Source organism: Anastrepha obliqua, chromosome 4 (genome assembly GCF_027943255.1).
Source record: "Anastrepha obliqua isolate idAnaObli1 chromosome 4, idAnaObli1_1.0, whole genome shotgun sequence".
In the NCBI taxonomy this organism is placed as follows: domain Eukaryota; kingdom Metazoa; phylum Arthropoda; class Insecta; order Diptera; family Tephritidae; genus Anastrepha; species Anastrepha obliqua.
The window spans coordinates 114,701,274-114,721,448 of NC_072895.1; the positions used below are offsets into that span (position 1 = coordinate 114,701,274).

The 20,175-nt window shown below is 35.2% G+C and overlaps 4 protein-coding genes across 4 annotated transcripts; 3 read left to right on the forward strand and 1 right to left on the reverse strand.

Annotated features, from left to right (window-relative positions):
- Window positions 1-558: 558 nt before the first annotated feature.
- Window positions 559-2,840, forward strand: LOC129245335 (gastrulation defective protein 1 homolog). Its single transcript, XM_054883428.1, has 2 exons — window positions 559-914; window positions 1,067-2,840. Exons 1-2 carry the CDS (start codon window positions 657-659, stop codon window positions 2,765-2,767), a joined length of 1,959 nt encoding a protein of 652 aa, XP_054739403.1. The 5' UTR covers window positions 559-656; the 3' UTR covers window positions 2,768-2,840.
- Window positions 2,825-3,575, reverse strand: LOC129245336 (NTF2-related export protein). Its single transcript, XM_054883429.1, has 3 exons — window positions 3,479-3,575; window positions 3,321-3,407; window positions 2,825-3,250 (listed from the first exon to the last, which is right to left on the reverse strand). Exons 1-3 carry the CDS (start codon window positions 3,485-3,487, stop codon window positions 2,927-2,929), a joined length of 420 nt encoding a protein of 139 aa, XP_054739404.1. The 5' UTR covers window positions 3,488-3,575; the 3' UTR covers window positions 2,825-2,926.
- Window positions 3,576-5,896: 2,321 nt separating this feature from the next.
- Window positions 5,897-8,704, forward strand: LOC129245186 (FACT complex subunit Ssrp1). Its single transcript, XM_054883214.1, has 5 exons — window positions 5,897-6,102; window positions 6,179-7,125; window positions 7,202-7,823; window positions 7,899-8,342; window positions 8,411-8,704. The coding sequence occupies exons 1-5, from the start codon at window positions 6,049-6,051 to the stop codon at window positions 8,555-8,557; spliced, it is 2,214 nt and encodes a 737-aa protein (XP_054739189.1). The 5' UTR covers window positions 5,897-6,048; the 3' UTR covers window positions 8,558-8,704.
- Window positions 8,705-9,301: 597 nt separating this feature from the next.
- On the forward strand, window positions 9,302-14,070 carry LOC129244372 (uncharacterized). Its single transcript, XM_054881992.1, has 4 exons — window positions 9,302-9,382; window positions 9,447-9,608; window positions 13,689-13,838; window positions 13,912-14,070. Exons 1-4 carry the CDS (start codon window positions 9,302-9,304, stop codon window positions 14,068-14,070), a joined length of 552 nt encoding a protein of 183 aa, XP_054737967.1.
- Window positions 14,071-20,175: the final 6,105 nt, after the last annotated feature.

Here is a 20,175-nt window from a genome sequence, read left to right on the forward strand (position 1 = left end):
GCACTATGTTTTTGTGACATAAACCTTTTGAGATAGATTAAAACCGTTATTTTACTTGAATAATTTATGCGCATACAGTGGGTAACATTAATATTCGTCATATCATTAATAATAATTATACAAACCAAAAACTCCAAAATATTCCACCAGAGTAATTTCTATGAAGAAAACCCTTTCAAAACTGTCACTACTGTTTGTCTGCTGATTGTCAACTTTGCAGGTAATCTGCCATATGTGAACGGGTAGATTAATTTTGTGAATTTATTGCTAATTACTGCATATGCGAACGTACTTTTAGTTTATTTGAATTTGCTTATATATTCCCTTTTACTTTTTTAAAAGTTAATATATTTTTTGCTTTTTTATTTACCCATTACCACAAATAAGTTTATTTACTCAACTATATTCTTAAATTTATTTTACTATTATTTAATTTTTATTTTTTCAACTACCGCCTATGGGTTAATTACACACACACGGGCTGTACGAATTCAAATATTCACAATAAATATAGTTGGGCGACAAACAGCTGTTTCGGCAATTTACGTTTGGCTCTTCTTCCTATACCAACAACACAGATTATTTCTTCATTTATTCGAAACAGTTGGAAATAATCAATAACAAATGATATATTCGTGCATTAAAGTGTAATAAAAATGAATCGCAGTAAAATTTCCTTCGGGAAAATAAATCTTAATCCCAATAAGCCTGCCGCAGCAGTAGAAAAACCAGCAGAAATAGAGGATGAAGCCACGACTTCGGTGAACACCGGCGGTGGTTTCAAGAAAATGGGAAAAGAGCAGTTGATACGTCAAGTAGAAGAGGTGACAGACGACATGGAAAGTCAGCACCTTAAAGAAGTGATGGGAATAAGCGGGTTTGGAAGGAAAACCGCGAAAGTTTTCGATATAAATGTAAGTAATCAATAAATGGTGTGATCACTGAACACAGACCAGTACACTTTTATGATGAAAAAGAAAAATGGAATATCCTGGCATTTTGTGTATTTTCATCCTGTCATTTAAATAATTAAAACAAAAGAAAACTAAACTATTGAATTTTACAGGAACAAATAGCCAAAGCACGTGAAGTCGCGCCGCCAAAGCCACGTACAGATACCGACCAAGGTAAGGCTGGTGAGGATGATGATTCGGATGATGAACCTGCATTTGGCCCCTTACCTACTGACGCTGTAGGTGCTGCAGCAGACACTAATAAACAATCAGTGACCAAGTTGAAAAAAACGAATCCAGACAGTGATGATGATGAGGATGACGACGACGACGAGAATAGTGACGATGAGGGGCATCTGGAGCGCAAGATACCGAATACGCATGAAGTGCAAATGCAACATGGTTCACGTGCTGTGCTCGCACTTGCCGGCGATCCCGCAGGAGCACGTCTCGTTTCCGGCTCAATCGATTATGATATGTGCTTTTGGGATTTCGCCGGCATGGATGCGGCAATGCGCAGCTTTCGTACCATACAACCTTGTGAGAACTACCCCATACGCGCTCTACATTACTCCGTTACAGGCGACATGATTCTGGTGGTGTCAGGTAATTCACAGGCAAAAATTCTTGATCGTGACGGATTTGAGAAAATGGAATGTGTAAAGGGCGATCAATATATTAGCGACATGTCGCGTACAAAGGGCCACACCGCTCAGCTTACCTCTGGCTGTTGGCACCCTTATACACGTGAAGAGTTCCTTACAGCGGCACTCGATGGCACGCTTCGAATTTGGCATGGCCTTAAGTCGAAGGAACAAAAGACAGTAATTAAAACACGAGCGCAGGGCGGTTTGCGTACCAACGCTTCCGCGTGCATCTTTAATCGCGATGCAACGCTAATTGCCGCCGGTTGTGCTGATGGTTCGATACAGATGTGGGACACGCGCAAAATGTTCGTCAACACGACACACTGTTTGCGTGGTGCGCATCAAAAGGGTTCCGAAATTAGTTCAATTCAATTTTCATACTTGGGAACGCATTTGGCAACACGTTCCAATGATGAGACAATGAAGTTGTGGGATTTACGAAAGTTCAAAGATCCACTGCATTCGTGGACTGATCTATTTTCACGTTACGACACTACGGATTGTTGCTTCAGTCCGGATGATAAAATGTTGTTGACTGGCGAATCATTACCAAAAGGTGCCAAGGAAGCGCAACTGCATTTCTATAGCACACAAACCTTTGAAGAGGTGAAACGTATTGGTGTTACAGACTCACATGTCATAAAAGCACTATGGCATCCGAAGCTGAATCAGATATTCGTCGGTTGCGGCAATGGTGTCATCAAGTGCTACTACGACGAACTACTCAGTTCGCGCGGTGCCAAATTGTGCGTGGTCAAGACACATCGCAAGAAAAAACACACAGAAATGATTGGTGTATCGCAAATTATTACACCGCATGCCTTGCCAATGTTTAGGCAAGAAAAATCGAGGTCATCACGTAAGAAAATGGAAAAGGAACGTTTGGATCCAGTCAAATCGCGGCGACCAGATTTGCCAATAACCAGCGGCCAAGGTGGACGTGTTGCGAGCTCAGGTGGCACACTCTCCTCATATGTCATAAGAAATTTGGGCTTGAGCAAGCGTGTCGATGACGACCAAGATCCACGTGAGGCGATTTTGAAATATGCTAAGGAAGCGGAGGAGAATCCTTATTGGATAGCGCCGGCATACAAAAAGACTCAACCAAAACCGATATTCACGGAGAGTTCAGGCGAGCCCGATGCAAAGAAAGCCAAGGAGGAGTAATTAATTTAGTTAGATTTAGACGATGAAGACTGCGGTTTGGTACGTAAATAAAGAATGTGAGTGTGACCATCAAGTGTTATTATTTTTTTCCTTTTGTTTCGCATACAATGTGAAGTGTGTTCGTACAACCTCAATATATGCTTCCTTAATATACTTAAACTAATTTTCCGCACGTGCCAGTCCATCTTGTAGTCGATAACAATCACTAGCTATTTTCCACTTATCTTCCTGAGCGGTAATGATGAACGTTTGCTGAAAAGGTCTAACACCTTCATCGGCGTAACGTACAGTACCGCCGGCCTGTATCATATAAGTCAGCTGACCGCCCACAGCGTCATCGATAATAGGTTGTGCATCCAAGTTAGTTATTGTGTGCTCTGATGTAGGTAGTTCGATTAGATATTTTTGTATGTTATCTTTACCGCTCGAGCCATTGCCATTCCAAACCAGCAAACCATTATCGAGATACATGCGACCCATATGCTAAGGCAGACAGGAGAAAATAAATTAGCAGGTGAAAATGAATTCGAATTAGAAAGACGTCTATACTCACATGCCGTCGCTTGTCAAAGGATGTGTAGTATAGTTTTGTGAAATCCTCAGCCGTCCGGCAGCATGACTCCACTTTGCTACGAAGTTCCTGCGGATTTTGAATAACAATGTTGTAGTTATTGAAGCTTTAGAAATATCATTTAAGTATTTAATACTAACGTTATCCATTTAAATAGAAATATATTTTGTTTATAAGATTTCCTAACGAATTGCAGATAAATGCGAAATACAACTGGTTAAACACATTTGTTTTGACTGTTGACGTTTACTAAAGCGGTGCGAAGGTTGCCAGCCTGGCAGAAATGAAATGTATATTTTCTCATTTTGTACGTTATGACTGATGGAAACTCCAATCTCTATTTGGTTATGCAAAGCAAAATTACAATTTGTTGTTTGTGTTCAAATAAAACTATGACAACAGTTAAGTACCAATTAAACTACATTTCTAGAATATATATTAAATGCGACATTGCGATAAAATGTATTAAATTTAAATTAGCATGAGGTAATAGATACATCAACTGGCATAAATGAACATATATATAACGTGGGAATAGAGCTGCCTTACATTGTATGTGTTTGTAAGGCAGAAGGCCTCTTATATTCGCTATTTAACCAAAAACTTTCATGCGAAAGCAACATCAAAGTTATCGATCTATTCGTTGTACACACAGTATGGTTATACCTCATTTGACTGGTATAACTCGTTTTCGTACAAACACAAGCCATTTAAGGCAGCTCTATTCTCACGTTGCCAGTATACATATCGCACTTGTTACGTTAAAGCGTAACAACTCAAAATCTGAACATTTTCAGTAGAGACGAAAAACTGTTTCCGTAAATATAAATAATATATTACAAGGAAAAAAATATGTAATTGCACGAAAATATCATTAAAAACAATATAACGGTTGTTTCATTCTTATTTGTTTAGTAGTTGCGCTAAAATAACAAATTTTTGAGTTGTTACTCTTTTCCTGAAATTTTTTTATATACTTAGTGGTGTTATTTTGAAATGTCTCTGTTTAACTGAAAAAATAACACGTAACTTAAACAAACTTAAACAAGCCGTTTGGTTGTAAACAGGCACAATTCAAAATGTTACACTTGTTGTGACACCAATTTGTTCAAACACTTGGAGACAACTAAAAATGGACCTCTTTAGTTGAGACAAAAGAAGTCATTCTGAAAACAAAGAGAGAGTCATAACGGTTTTTTAACGAAAGACTAGACAAACCACTGAACGATTTTTACAGTGGGTAGAAATGACCACTGTACATTGTTTTCTTGCAAAAAAACTAAAATTGGGAAATTTTGAGTTGTTACGCTTTAACGTAACAAGTGCGATATGTTCATTTATACCATTTTATACTTCATCTATTCGCCCCTTGCTAACTCTTAGCAAAAAGAAGCGGTCCTGTGAGTTATACCAGAGTAATGAGATACAACCAAACTCGCTAGCGGAAAATCTTGCTTAATAACTTTGTTATTGCTTTCACATGCAAATTTTTTATGCTAGAACATAAAGATAACGAGCAAAGAAGTGGCGAATAGAAGTGATCTACTGTGTACTTGAAATTTGGCAGCACTTTGAATATTATGTAATACAGTCATGAACTAACTATTCCTAATCGCATAAGTATAAGACTGGTTCATGGGTTAACATTCTTTAGAAAAAAAAAAAATAATAATTTAAAGTAACCTAAAAGAAAAAGGTATGCCAGTTTTTCTTCGATGAAACCTTTATTTAAAGCTTGTAAGGCCTGGACCAGTTGTGGAACAACATCAATACGAACGCCACAAATAGGAGGAGGAGCTCGGCCAAACAACCAAAAAGGGTGTACGCAATGTATATATATATAAAGCTGGACCAGTTGAACTTGGAATTTTTAATCTTCCGAGAACAATTGTTTTTTTAAATTTAGTTAATGGAAATCAGATGGAAGCCCTGCATTGCCGATTTGGTAATTGTTTGCCAAACCTGGTAAATTTTCATTCGGCATTGTAACTTTTCACCGTAACAATTCAGTAAATTGTTTCCTTTGCCGCTGTTGTTGAATATTTTTATAAAAATGTAATAAAGAGATCATTTTACACGTGACACTCAGAAATGTTTCATATATATTTTTTAATAATAATCAGATATGAAAATTATACAAAAATAATTCCTAGATGTGTGTAAAGCGTTCCTTATATTGTACTATTATTTCTGCCATACATTAATGTAAATACATGTGAAGTTATATATACTTATTGTATGTAATGTATATTTATAAAACATGTTTGGTAATTTTTTTATTTTTATTTATGTATATATTTGTTTAGTTATTACGAGACCTGAAAATTATTTTCTAGATGTGAATAACATATTATTATTTCTTCCATACATTAAATACAGATAATAATTTTGTGGAAATACATGCATATATATATATATAGAATATTTGGTAATTTAGTTTGTGTTTTTTTTTTTCAATTTATTTTGGTGTATGTTAACAAATAAAAAACGAACTTGACAACACTATACCTGACGCCTTCACTATTGTGACTTGATCTTTTTTGATTCTTCGTCAGTTGTCAAGCGTGTTGAGTTATTTGAAGCGCAGCGTTGATTTAAGTTTTTCTAGCGCTGAGCTAATTAGTTTAGTTGTTCATTGGATTGTAAATTTTCTGCCTTTAAATTGTTAAAATATTGCATATTTACTCAAGTGATTGCCGATATTCAAGTGATGGCCGATACACTCGAATACAGTGATATTACCGCAGAAGTGCGCGGCGTGCTGGTAAGTTTCAACTCATGTCGGCGAAATGCCGAACCGTGGCGTTGTTTTCATCAATTCACACCTGGCTTAATTTTAGACACCCGGCCGTTTAAAACTCACCGATCAACACATAATTTTCAAAAATAATAAAACGGGCAAAGTAGAACAAATTGCAGCAGACGATATAGATTTGATAAATGCGCAGAAGTTCGTTGGGAATTGGGGTTTACGTATATTTACCAAGAGTGGCTCGCTGCACCGCTTTTGCGGTTTTCGCGATTCGGAACATGAAAAGTTGGGGAAATTCTTGAAGAAAGCCTATAAGCAAGATATGGTTGAAAAGGAGATGTGTGTCAAGGGTTGGAATTGGGGTACGGCACGATTTCTTGGCTCTGCGCTCAGTTTTGACAAGGACAGCAAAACTATCTTTGAAATACCATTGCAGCACGTGTCCCAATGTATGACAGGTAAAAATGAAGTGACATTAGAATTTCATCAGAGCGATGATGCACCGGTCGGTTTGCTAGAAATGCGCTTCCACATTCCGGCTGTAGAGTCTGCGGAAGAAGATCCAGTCGAGAGTTTCCAGAACAACGTAATGAGCAAGGCTTCGGTGATATCGGCTTCTGGCGATGCGATTGCTATATTCCGCGAAATACATTGCCTTACGCCGCGTGGTCGCTACGACATCAAGATCTTCTCCACCTTCTTTCAACTGCACGGTAAAACTTTCGATTACAAAATACCCATGGATTCTGTGCTGCGCCTTTTTCTGTTGCCACACAAAGATAATAGGCAAATGTTCCTTGTGCTCTCACTGGATCCACCAATCAAACAAGGTCAGACACGCTATCACTTCTTAGTGTTGCTATTTGGTCCGGAAGAGGAGACCTCTATCGAGTTGCCCTTCTCCGATGAAGAGTTGAAAGAAAAGTATGAAGGAAAAATCGAGAAAGAACTCTCTGGCCCACTGTATGAGGTAATGGGTAAAGTGATGAAGGTATTGATTGGGCGCAAAATCACCGGACCTGGAAATTTCATTGGGTGAGTTGGATTTACAATATTTCAATTCAATAGTTTTATTAATTGAAATTAAACTAATATTTGTTTTTTACTTTAGACACTCTGGCACTGCGGCCGTTGGTTGTTCATTCAAGGCTGCCGCCGGTTATCTCTATCCGCTTGAGCGTGGATTTATCTACATCCACAAGCCACCAGTGCATATACGCTTTGAAGAAATCGCCTCGGTGAACTTTGCACGTAGTGGTGGTTCCACGCGCAGCTTTGACTTTGAGATTACCTTGAAAAATGGCACCGTACACACATTCAGTTCCATCGAAAAGGAAGAGTATGCCAAACTCTTTGACTACATACAACAAAAGAAATTGCGTGTCAGCAATATTGGCAAAGATAAGGGCGGCTACAATGATGTAGACTTTGGTGATTCGGACAATGAGAATGAACCAGATGCCTATTTGGCACGCGTGAAAGCTGAAGCGCGTGAAAAGGAATCGAACGATGATGATGAAGGATCTGACGACGAGTCAACCGATGAAGACTTCAAACCAAATGAAGCGGAATCAGATGTGGCGGAGGAATACGATAGTAATGTACAAAGCGATAGCGAAGACTCGGACGCCAGCGAAGGTGGTGGCGGCGGTGCTGGCAGTGACTCGGGCGCAGAAAAGAAGCAAAAACCTAAAAAAGAGAAGAAGGAAAAGAAGGAGCGCAAAGAACGTGTGGTGAGTAATGGATTTTTAGGTTCCTGCATTACGTTTTAGTGTCGCTAAAACTTTTATTTTGCTTATTTCTTACAGAAGAAAACGAGCAAAACCAAAAAAGATGCTAACAAACCGAAACGTGCCACAACAGCATTCATGTTGTGGCTCAACGATAGCCGCGAACAAATCAAAAAAGACAATCCAGGCATCAAAGTAACTGAGATTGCAAAGAAGGCAGGTGAAATGTGGAAGGAGCTAAAAGATAAGTCGAAATGGGATGAATTGGCAGCTAAAGATAGGCAGCGCTATCAAGACGAAATGAAAGATTACAAACCAGCGCCTAGCGAGGATGCTGACGACAAGTCGTCTGGTGCGGCCAAGAAGCGCAAGAAGGAAACGCCAACGAAAAAATCGCCGGCTAGTGCTGGTGGCTTCAAGAGCAAAGAATACATTTCCGATGATGAATCATCTTCAGATAATGAAGACAAAAAGGGTAAACCGGGCGCTGACTCGGAGCCAGAGAAAAAGAAGAAGAAAACTGTAAGTTGACGAAATTTTTATTTGTAACTGTTGCTAATTATTTGAAACTTATTCATTTTATGCTACAGGCCGATAAATCTAAAGTTGATAAGGACAAGAAAAAGAAGAAGGAGGAAAGCGAAGAGGAGAGTGAGGGCTCTGCGAGTGGTGGTAGCGAAGAGGAGGACGAAATTGAGGAAGACGAAGCTACAGATGACGGCGAAGGCAGTGACTAGGTGGTGCTTAGTCAATAGCAAATATGGTTTAATTATAATTTATACTTCGTCTCATTTGTAGTTTAAGCGCTTAGTTTTGTGGTACTTCCCATATATTTATGTGAATGTTAAAGCACTTAGTTGTTACCGATGTATCAGTGATGAGAAGGTTAATGTACGCAACTTTGACTTTGCTGTAATTTACTCATACTATATATAATACTGGAAAGCAGATTAAAGAAAATTGGAAATACAAAAAAAAAAAAAAAAAAAAAATACAAAACAAAAAATACAAAAAAAATAAAGAAAAAAAAATACAAAAACAAAAAAGAAATTGTAATCTCGTTTTAATTGCCTGCTTTTGTTGAAATAATAAAATTTAATTAACTCTATGAGTTATGTTGCGCTAAAGCACCGTTGTTTGGGGTTTTGTTAAACGAAATGTAAAAGCGCCACACGCAGTTCTAAGGTATTTAATTGATAATTTATTTTGCATAAACGAAAATTATCAATTTCGGTATCGATTATAGTTTCTTTTTGGCTTTGAATCTATTGCAATGAAATAAATGTGTGAATGTATGGCAAAAGTACCGTCTAATGACCACAGCTGATGGCGTAGAGTAGATCATTCGCTAGTATGGGTGTTTTTTTTTTTTTGCTATAGTAATTGTCGCTTGCTGCTGGCGTTGGCCGTACGTGGCTCGGTTTTTATAACAAATTTGGTTTGGGTGACATTTTCTAAAACTCCAATATTTATTTGTAAAAATGCCGACTAATAGACGCAACTCCTGGCCTCTGCCGCACTTACCGATCGTAACGTTGATTTTTATGCAACTTTTTTGTTATGTAAGTAATTTAGAATTCGCAAAGACTAAAAATTGTAAATAAATTGTGTGTTTGATAATTTTAGGGCCTTTGCATTGAGAAATTTACGAACGTGCAATGCTCCACATTTGATGAAAAATTTGTAGAATTCGAAATGTGTCGCTTGCGCGCAGTGAAGCGTGACGTGAATGAGTTGTCGCTGAAGACGAGATTTTTAAACACAACGGAGCTGACGCGGAATGTGACAGTGAGTGGGAAACAAAATATTTTTTATATTTGTTATAGGGAATTCTAAAATTGGATTGGTTTTTTTTGTGTGCTCTGATTTTAAATATGTAGATTTTTCATAATAATTTAATATATAAAAAAAAAAACAAAAACAAAATTGTGTAAAGAAATTAAAAAAAATTTTTTTTCTTGGTAGTTTAAACTTTTCCATCAAATTTCTTAAGAATAAAAGTGACACAAAAACAGCGATGTTATAGGAAATTTGAAAAGTGGATATGTTTTTTTTGAGCTCTGATTTTTAATAGAGTTTTTTTAAATAATTTGTTATAAAAAAATTATGTAATGAAATTTTGTTTAAATATTTTTTTTCTTGGTAGTTTAAACTTTTCAATCAAGCATAGTGATACCAAAACGCCGACGTAATAAGGAATTCTAAACGTGGATGTATTTTTTTTGTGCTCTGATTTTTTCAAGATTTTTCAAATTGTTTGAAAATAAAAAAAAAAATATTCCAAAAATTAAGTAATTCAACTTTTTTTTAATACTGTTTTTCTTCGTAGCTGAAATAGAAAACTTTTTCAAACGATTTTTTTTTTTAATTTGGGCATGCAGTTTTGGTATAAAATTCTGTCCAAGGCGCATTAAAGGTGGTGGCACTAGACCAACAACAATGGTTTGTACGTTTGATTGTCAAAGCAAAATAAAAACAAGGAATGAATTCGCCTTGTTTCATTCTGGACTGACAGACACAACTGATTTACCGCTACCACCTTTAATAGAATTCGCCTTGACTCTGTCAGTTTAATGTATTTCAAAATTCGCAGTTTTTTATAGGGAAGAGAATGCAAAATCGCCATAAACAAAACGAAGTGATCGAAAATCCAAGCAAATTTTTAGCCATTTGAAACTTAAATAGGCGAAAAAACTGCATACTAATTTTTTTCTATAAATTCTTACTAAAAAGTTAGAAATTTTGAAAAAAATTTTATTTGATATATTATATATATAGGGTTATTCAATAGGTGCGCTTCAACTTTTTTCCGATAGGGAGGGCGAACGACGCAATATTTTTTATTTTTCGCTTGTCATTTGTAAACTTCATTAGTATACATTTCATCATGGAACGCTACACACTTGAACAACGATTGCAAATCGTGCAAATTTTTTATGAAAATAATCGTTCTGTTGCTGCTACTTTAAGAGCATTACGGCCATTTTACGGTCCATTTAACAAGCCGTCCCGTTTTGGGGTTATGTGTAGTCATTGGTCTACAGTAACAAGCCGGCGACGATTTGTGAGCTCAGAGCCAATATTGAACGCGAAATTGCTGGAATTTCGGCCGATTTATGCAAAAGAGTGGTCAAAAATTGGGATCAACGATTGGACTTCGTAAAAAGTGCAGGTGGTGGTCATGCAAAAGAAATCGAATTTCATACTTAAATGTATATGTTCAAACTCGATAATAAAAACAAAATTAGTTAAAAAAGTCAAACCGTTTGTGTTTTATTCAAAAAAGTTCAAAAGTTGAAGCGCTCTTACTGAAAAACCCTATATATTTTTCAAAATTTTGAAATTTTGTGTTAGTATGAACTATACACGGCCGCCGTAGCCGAATGATTGGTGCGTGACTACCATTCGACAGACGTAGGTTCGAATCTACGTGAAACACCAAAAATTAGAAAAAAAAATTCTAATAGCGGTCGCCCCTCGGCAGGAAATGGTAAACCTTCGAGTATATTTCAGCTATGAAAAAGTGTCTCATAAAAAATTGATATTAAAAAACTTCTTATAAATTGGCAATCAAATAAGAAGGCATGGACGACACAATGACTGATGGAGTTCGACCGAAAAATGAAGCTGCAAAACAGAAAAATACTATCATTGCTGGACAACGCAGCAGCTTACTCATGTGATAGGCGCGTTTAAAGAATATCAAAACTATTCGTTTACCAATTAATACGACTTCAGCTTGCCAGCCTTTGGATCAGGGAGTGACTCGAAATTTTAAAATTTATTATTGAAACCTTCAAGTTAAGCATATCTTGGAGAGCTTAGACACTTGCTCGACTAAAAAAAATATAAATGTCTTAGAGGCAATACATGATGAAAGCATGGAAACTATTGACGCAACTAGTACTGACACTGAGTAGCCAATTAAATAAAAAATTAAGAAGTTCTAAAATAAGCTACAATCCCCTTGACTGGCGGTGAGGTGCCCATGGGAGGCTTCACTGTACATAGTTATAAAAATATATAAATTAAATAGAAAAATATAATAGTGAAAACTGAAGGCGAAAAGTATGTCGTACTGCTATTATAGTGCTCACAGTTGTATGTACTTATGCACTAGGAATGCACAGTTGTGGCCTTATAATTAAAAAAATCCGTAAATAATAAAATTTTTTTAATAACGAAAATTTGAGCCTCCACGTGTTTGTCTGACAACAACAAGAGCTTGTGTTTCTTTACGCGCCAATGCATCTGTGCTTACAGCAAAAAAAAAAAAAAATAAAAAATAAAAAAATGCGCATCGATAATTGCCCGTAACTCGTAAAAATATTTGGCATCACTGTTCCACAAATATTAGGCCTCTTCGATTCATCAAAAATACTTTTAAATTAAATTAAAACAAATATTTTTAAAAACTAATTTAATTTTTAATTAATTCAAAAAAATATTTTATTTTTATAAATTTTAATTAAATTTTTATAAATTTTTAAAATATTTTTATAAAAAAAATTATGTTTTGATTTAATTAAAAATGAAATTAGTTTTTAAAAATATTTTTTTAAATTTAATTAAAATTTAAAAGTGTTTTTTTTTAATGAAATTAGTTTTTAAAAATATTTTTACCAGAAATCATCTCAGATGACAGAAGAGCTTGAGCTTAAAAAGATTGCATAAAAATGCTTAAAACTTTCATCAAAGGAATCAAAATAATGAGAGTTTTTTGGGGATATTTTAAAATTGGTCCAGCTCACATATATATTAATATTTTTCCAAAACATTCGGAAGAAGGTGTTAAAATGTAATAAATTTTATATTTCCGTTGGGAAAATAATACCAATGTTTTTTTTCTGGTATGAGGGGTGATACACCGTAATACACATTAGTTTGTTAAATTTTCAAACTTTCTAATTTAATTACAGAAGCACAAAATACTAGTACTTTAAAAAATTAAATATTTATAACTTTCCATTGTTTTTTGAAGTGATGCTAGAATATTTTTCCTCAAATATCTTCGATGCTAGGGTATACGAAATTGTATTGCAAATTGTAAGCCAAAATTAAATTTATACTTAATATTCATTTCAATATTTACAAAACAAATATAAATTTGTTTTACCACTTTTTACCACTTTTTTTAATTAAAAAAATACTTTTTTTCAACATTTTTTTTAATCTAAAAAAGTATTTGTTTTTAACATATTTTTTAAAAATATTTTTTTTTTTAATTTTTTTAATCTAAAGAACATTTTAACATTGTTTTAATCTAAACGAATATTTTTTTAAACATTTTTTTAATAAAAAAAGTATTTGTTTTTAACATATTTAAAAAAAAAAAATTTTTAAACATATTTTTTAGTCTAAAAAATATTTTTTTAAACTAAAGAACATTTTAACATTTTTTTAATCTAAAAAAATGTATATTTTTTACAATTAATTTTAATCTAAAAAAATATACTTTTTACATATTTTTTAATCTATAAAAATTTTTTTTTTAATATTTTTTAGTCTAAAAAATTATTTGTTTTTAAATTTTTTTAATTTAAAAAAATATTTTTTTTAATTTTTTTTTATTACAATAAAAAAAATATTTTTAATTTTAAAAAAAAAAAAAAAATTTATTAAAAAAAAAAAAAAATGTGTAAAAAAAATAATAATAATAATTTTTAATTTTTTTTATTAAAAAAAAATATGTTTAAAAAAAAAAATTAAAAAAAATATTTTTCTTTGCATTTTTTAATTTCAAAAACTATTACATTATTACCTTCATCAATTTAAAAAGTTTTCTATGTTGTAAAAGCTTTTAATTTTTAACAAATCTGCGTTGAAAAAGCATCCATATCTAATATTTCCCGTTTATCTCCTCCTCAGATACGCCTACAACTCATGAAAAAGGCCAGCGGCTATAAACCCTTTCTTTATGATATAAGCGCCGATTTGTGTGAATATATGGACAAGCGGAATCACCCTTTTCTCAACATTATTTTCAATGCATTCGGTGCTCACTCGTGCCCTCTGAGTGTAAGTATTCGAACTTATAACGAAAAAGTAAGCTTTCTTTAAAATCTTACCTCTCTCTCCCTTTGGCATTTAGAATGAACTCGTCATTGAGCACATGAAATTTCCCACCGATATGCTGAAGGTGCTGCCTCTGCCCTTAGGTGAATATGCAATTTTTGCCACACTTGCAACGGGCGGAAAGAATCGTGCCGAAGTGAAGGTATATTTCATGTTGGAGAATTTTAAGGCATAAGGCGAAAAATTATAGCCACATTTGTACGTGTGAAATTTTTTAAATATATGTATGTACAATAGTTTATAATATATAACATATGTATGTATGTATGTATGTATGTATGCATGTATTATTAAATAAATGCAAAGAATTCTGTAGAAAAACGCAGCAATAAGAATACTAGATAATACGAGTATTTGCAAAATCCATCACTTCCTCAAATGGCACTTCATTTTTTAACAATATTAACAATATTTTTCATGCTAAATTGTTTTCGTTTTTGTTTTTTATAAAAATATGTTTCATTGTATAATACAAAACTTACGATATAAGTCAAAGTTCTAAGTTTTGCCAATAATTCAAAAAAATGTAGAAAATTATCATCAAAACTTTTCACTTTTTAATCAGATTTCTAGAAAGTTTCTGGGTGTACAGTTTTGTAGCCAATTGAATTCTGTTTTAATGAAGAGAGTTTGAAGTTGTTCAAAAATTGCGCTGATTTCTGATTTTTTTTGCCCACGTTGCTGTTCATCTTCCTTCATATAGGGTTTTTAACAACAGGTGTTATCTATCGCTATCGAGAGATGATTAACGAATTTTTATGACCGGAATTGGATGCTATTGATCTGGTTAACGTTTATTTTCAACAGGACGGTGCTACGTGCCACACAAGCAACGAAACCACTGATCTTTTACGGGAAAAGTTTCCGGACCTTGTTATCTCTCGAAGAGGTGATCACTACTGGCCACCGAGATCTTGTGATTTAACTCTTTGCATATTTTTTCTTTGGAGCCACGTGAAAGAGAAGGTCTACGCCAACAGCTCAGGGTCGATTCAAGACCTCAAAGATGGAATTCGTGAGGCTATCGGGGACATAGGGCAGCCACTTTGCAATTCGGTTATGGAAAATTTCATGAAAAGGATATTGTCCTGTAAGCGTGGTCGTGATGGTCATTTGCCTGATGTTATTTTCCACTATTAACGGCATACCTTCCTCTTTATAATGAAATAAACATCCGATCATTTATATTAAAAAATATCATTTTTCTTTGAATATCAAAATAACACCTGTTATTGGAAAACCCTTTACAAAGCACTTGTTTAAAAGTCTTTTATGAGTGGTATGAAAAGGAAAATATTATATTAAAAACAGTTGTCTACTCTTTGGCCTTTCGTTCTTGATTATGCTTGCGATTCTATAGTTATTTGAAATATTTGATATACAGGGTGGGCCATATCGCGTTTGCTTTTTGAACCACCTATTTTTTTGAGAATGGTAACACAAATGACATGTCAAATGTGTTCATAATTTACTTAAAGGTTTGACATTTACGAAATGGAACGCTATACCAGTGATGGTAAATGATATTTTGAAAAATCCCTACACAGCCCAAAAAAATTCCCTACTTTTCCCTACGCCTACAAAAAAGTTTCCCTATTCAATTCCCTATATTTTTTCTCCTGTGTTTGTACTATAATGAGGCACTTGCAACGTCAAAATTGAATTATTTGCTTACGTTTTGGACTTGGTGCTATTTTGACACTTTATAATAAAAACAAATTTTATTTCAAATATCTATAAGTACACATATTGATTATATTATAAACACAAATGTGAAGAAAATTCAGCAAAAAGACTAAAAATTAGACTTTTTCATTACATTTAGTTCTGTTTAAAGCAAGGCAAAGTTTTTATTTTTTCAGAATCCGGCACGGTTTCTTTTAAGAATGGGATTAAATGATTCACCACTTGCAGCGCGACATTATACTCAGCGAAGAACACGCTAAGTCTTAATTCGAAATTTCTGGAACCATTTGGTGCACTCGATTTTTTCTTAAAAAAATCCGTTTATTTAGGTGTCATTTTTTTGCCTTCATTTTTTTTTTATGCATTTCTGATTCGGCGTGCTTCTGAAAATCAGACTTGCCGCAGTTAAAAACTTTGTCGCACGCAGCACATTTTCGTTTGAAGGATCGTTAGCCACAGCTTCCAACCAGCAACTACAATTGTCGTCGTCAAGCCACTTGTTATTGAACTTTTGTTTCCGATACTTGCATTGTTTTTTTCGGTGTTCCTCCGAAGAGTCAGTCGAAGAGGGGGAACTCATATATAAATATATATGCATTTTAAATATAAGAAAAGCTAAAACTAAATTATTTGCAAACTTACTCCAAAAGTGAAAGGCACCAGAAAAATAACAATTTTCGGGCGAAGAAAAAATCGCGTTAGCGTTAACGAAGAAAAAAAACGGCAATGTTGCCGTATTAACGCTTTTAAAAGTGTTCTCCCATAAAGAAAAAAAGTCTGGCATGAAACATTACTGCGGATTTTTATTTTAAATGAACTTTTCTAATTTTTGCCGCTATTTTAAGTTGTTTTCTGTCCTTCTTGAAAATTCCTTACATTTACAGACTTTAACAAAATCTGTCCTTCTTTTCCCTACACCCACATTTTTCGACAAAAATCCCTACATGTAGGGAATTTTCCCTACATTTACCATCACTGCGCTATACGCTTCAACAAAATTGGGAAATATTGAAAACCTATTTCCAAAGTGGTGAGTCTTCTTCTTCTTCCGCGGTTACAGTAAATGGCGAGCGTTACCTTGACATGCTCAACGAGTTTTTGTTTCCAAAAATTGAAAAGGATGACATGGACGCACAGTGCGGCCGATTCCCGAAAAGCTGGCCAAAACTCAAAAAATTAAGTAATTGATTCAAAATTTCTTACTCGGGGGTTGTCGGGGTCGCTGATTACGAATTTGATCTTAAAATTTTGAAAATCCACCCCCTTCCACCCCTATTGGCCACTCCCTCACGTGAAATAGCGTATATTCAAGAACATAATCAAGATGCATGTAAATTTATATGTTTTCGGGGTCGCAAGGTAGCAAGTGGTAGCAGCTGAATCTTGTTTTATTCAGTAAACATTACTTTTTTTAGTAACCTTTAATAGGTTTCAAAGCAGCATATGACGGCGTTGTATTACTATACAGTTTGAAAACTCAAATTTTATAAAAAAAATTGCAAAAAATTTATCTACGTATTGCTGCAGCTAAAAATTTTGTGTCGAGGTATTGATATGTACTAAAGATTTCTCGTATTTTACTAACCTTCCGAAGATGATTCCATTTGGTTTTGTTCAATTTACTCCATTACAAAATCTTTCAAATGTGTACAACTTTCATTATTCATCGACAGTAATACGATGCTCAAACGAAGGCCACGTTGCGACTGAAAATACAGAGGATACTTAGGGTACAGGACGTTGCTATGAACGGTTTTCACTACTCAAGGCATTACTGTAGCCAACCCAAAGATAAAAAAACTCTATCTAGAAACTTTTTTTTCGACTTTTGGCCAGCTTTTTGGGAATCGGTCGCACTGTGGGACGGCGCAATTTGTCACACTGCCAAAGTTACACTCGAACTTTTGGCTACCGTTCTTGAATTCCGATATCAATTTGCCGCTTCGGAGCTGTGATTTAAGCCCGTTGGACTATTTTTTGTGGGGAAGTTGCCATTCATGAAATTGGAGCCCAAACAATCGAAAATGTGCTTAAAAATTGGGTTGATCCAATGGCCTACTGTAAAGCCAGTCGTGGCAGTCATTTGAAAAATATTAATTTTCATTCATAAATGACAATGTTCAATCTTCAAAATAAAAAAAAAAGTTTGAAAAAATATTGATTAGTTTTTGTTTTATAGCCGATTTAAAAAGCAAATTTTACATGGCCCACCCTATATTTCAAAGCACTTTTTTCTAAGAGTGCTGGAATAAAACATACCGCAGATCGGTTTTAAAAAGTAGAAGAATAAAAACTATTCATTATTAGAGGAAGAAATAGTAAGGGAAGAAAAAAATAGGACTGAGAACTTTAAGGCATTGTTTAAACCCAAGTTCAAACCCTTTCCGTCTTACAACGGAGTTAAGCCTTAACTCACATTCCGTGTACTATTTTTGAGGAAATGCAAGTAGTTTCTAAGGCTTTTATCTCCTCGCCACCTATCGCCAATTATTCACTCTGCATTTTTCTATTGCAAACATTTCCGTTAGCATTTCATGCTTACAACCAAGGGGTGGGTATTTCACAGGGCATTCTTTCCCTTATCCTTCCATGTTACTTCTTGAAATGCATTGAATGCCTTGCGGGATGCGTCAACCGAGCAAATTTTGGTCATCTTTCAAAAAGTAGTCAAAATTAAAGTAATAGGATGATTTTGGTCAGCACTCATACTTAAAGAGTTCCATCAGTATACATTGTTCAGGTCTAATCAGCGATTCGGCCAAGCTTTGGCACTGCATTAAGTTGTGAATTCGCAACAATTGCTTTATTGTTGAAATCAGTAATTTTATTTCAAAATATAATTTAGTAGTTCGGAAAATATTCATATGCCAACAAGTGCTACTTTGTGTAGTGAATTCCTCTCTCGACGAGCAAAATTAACACTCTACAAGGCTCTCATCATGCCCATCCTATCGTGGGGTGTAGAAGCTTGGACGATGGCAAGCGCCTCCGATGAGGCGTTCCTTGGAGTGTTTAAGACAAAGCTTCTGCGGTAGATGTTTGGTTCTTTGCATGTTGGCGACGGTGAGTATCGTAGGCGATGAAATAAAGCGAATAAAGATCCAGCGGCTACGTTGGCTGGGTCATATCGTCCGAATGGATACAAACTCTCCGGCTCTGAAAGTATTCGATGCGGTACCAGATGGTGGTACCTTCTCTACGTTGGAAAGATGAAGTGGAGAAGGACTCGGCTTCACTTGCTGTGTCCAACTGGCGCCGGTTAGTAAGAGAAAGAAACGACTGACGCGCTTTGTTAAACTCGGCCAAAATCGCGTAAGCGGTTATCGCGACAATCAAGAATAAGAATTTGGGAAAATATTCCAGTATTAATATTTTTTTAAATCTTGAATGTGAAAATACATGAATGACGCTTAGCCCATCCTACCAGGAGATGACTACAAGTAGTTAAGGGAACCGCAACTTTTTGAGTTCGCGCGGAAACTACCTCACGGGGCACGTGCGCAGCTTAGTTACCTCAAAACTAAAAATAAACCAAGAATATGTGTGAATCATATTTGACACTTGTGAAATAGGCAGCTTCAGCACACAAACAGACAAGCAATGGGGCGCGTAAATGTCAAAATACAAATTTTCCTCACTCAAAATAATTTTTTTTATTTAGCAAAAAAACTATTTAAAAACAAAAAAATGGATGCTTAATTTTGCGCCACCTTGTATGTACTACATATGGATATACAAGCTGTGTTCAAAAAGTATCGCGAATTTTGGTGTTTTTTCAAAAACTATTTATTTATTCATTAATATCTATTTTGTCCCCTTCAAAGTAATCCCCATGATATATTAAGCACTTGTGCCAACGTTTTTTCCAATCTTCGAAGCACTTCAAAAAATCATTTTTTTTATCTTGTTCAGCTCCTCCTTCGATGCCGTCTTTATTTCGTCAATCGTAGCGTCTTTAGTTTCGGGAATAAGAATAAGTCACAGGGGGCCAGATCTGGGGAATATGGTGGCTGTGGCATCATTAGTGTGTTGGTTTTGGCCAAAAAGTCGCGCACAAGCAACGATGTGTGAGCAAGGGGCGTTATCGTGATGCAAGAACCAATTTTTGTTCTTCCACAAATCCGGGCGTTTCTGGCAGATTGCTTCGCGCAAATTGCGCATAACTTGCAGGTAATATTGCTTATTGACCGTTCTAGCCTGTGGTAAGAACTCATGATGCACAACGCCCCTGCAATCGAAGAAAACGGAAAGCAAAACTTTTACTATCGACAGAAATTGGCGCGCTTTTTTCCGTCTTGGTTTATGCGGCAGCTTCCATTGAGATGATTGAGCTTTGGTTTCCACGTCATAACCATAAACCCACGATTCGTCACCAGTTATGAACCTCTGGAGGAAATTTGGGTAGTCGTGGACAGAGTCCAACATCTTATTAGCAATGTTCATGCGATGCTGCTTTTGGTCGAAATTGAGCAGTTTTTGTACGAATTTTGCGGCGACCAGCCTCATACCCAAATCATTCAAAGAAAGCGAATGGTAAGACCTAATCGATATGTCTGGGTCCTCAGCAACTTCTCTAACGGTGATTCGACGATTG

What these genes read in the sequence shown, in the direction of transcription:
- LOC129245335 (XM_054883428.1), top strand. Translation starts at nt 657, where the DNA reads ATGAATCGCAGTAAAATTTCCTTCGGGAAAATAAATCTTAATCCCAAT. An exon ending in CGAAAGTTTTCGATATAAAT is followed by an intron (nt 915 to 1,066) that starts GTAAGTAATCAA and finishes TGAATTTTACAG; the next exon opens with GAACAAATAGCCAAAGCACG.
- LOC129245186 (XM_054883214.1), top strand. Translation starts at nt 6,049, where the DNA reads ATGGCCGATACACTCGAATACAGTGATATTACCGCAGAAGTGCGCGGC. An exon ending in CAGAAGTGCGCGGCGTGCTG is followed by an intron (nt 6,103 to 6,178) that starts GTAAGTTTCAAC and finishes GCTTAATTTTAG; the next exon opens with ACACCCGGCCGTTTAAAACT. An exon ending in GGACCTGGAAATTTCATTGG is followed by an intron (nt 7,126 to 7,201) that starts GTGAGTTGGATT and finishes TTTTTACTTTAG; the next exon opens with ACACTCTGGCACTGCGGCCG.
- LOC129245336 (XM_054883429.1), bottom strand. An exon ending in CCTTTGACAAGCGACGGCAT is followed by an intron (nt 3,251 to 3,320) that starts GTGAGTATAGAC and finishes TGTCTGCCTTAG; the next exon opens with CATATGGGTCGCATGTATCT.
- LOC129244372 (XM_054881992.1), top strand. Translation starts at nt 9,302, where the DNA reads ATGCCGACTAATAGACGCAACTCCTGGCCTCTGCCGCACTTACCGATC. An exon ending in AGCTGACGCGGAATGTGACA is followed by an intron (nt 9,609 to 13,688) that starts GTGAGTGGGAAA and finishes TCTCCTCCTCAG; the next exon opens with ATACGCCTACAACTCATGAA. An exon ending in CTCACTCGTGCCCTCTGAGT is followed by an intron (nt 13,839 to 13,911) that starts GTAAGTATTCGA and finishes TTTGGCATTTAG; the next exon opens with AATGAACTCGTCATTGAGCA.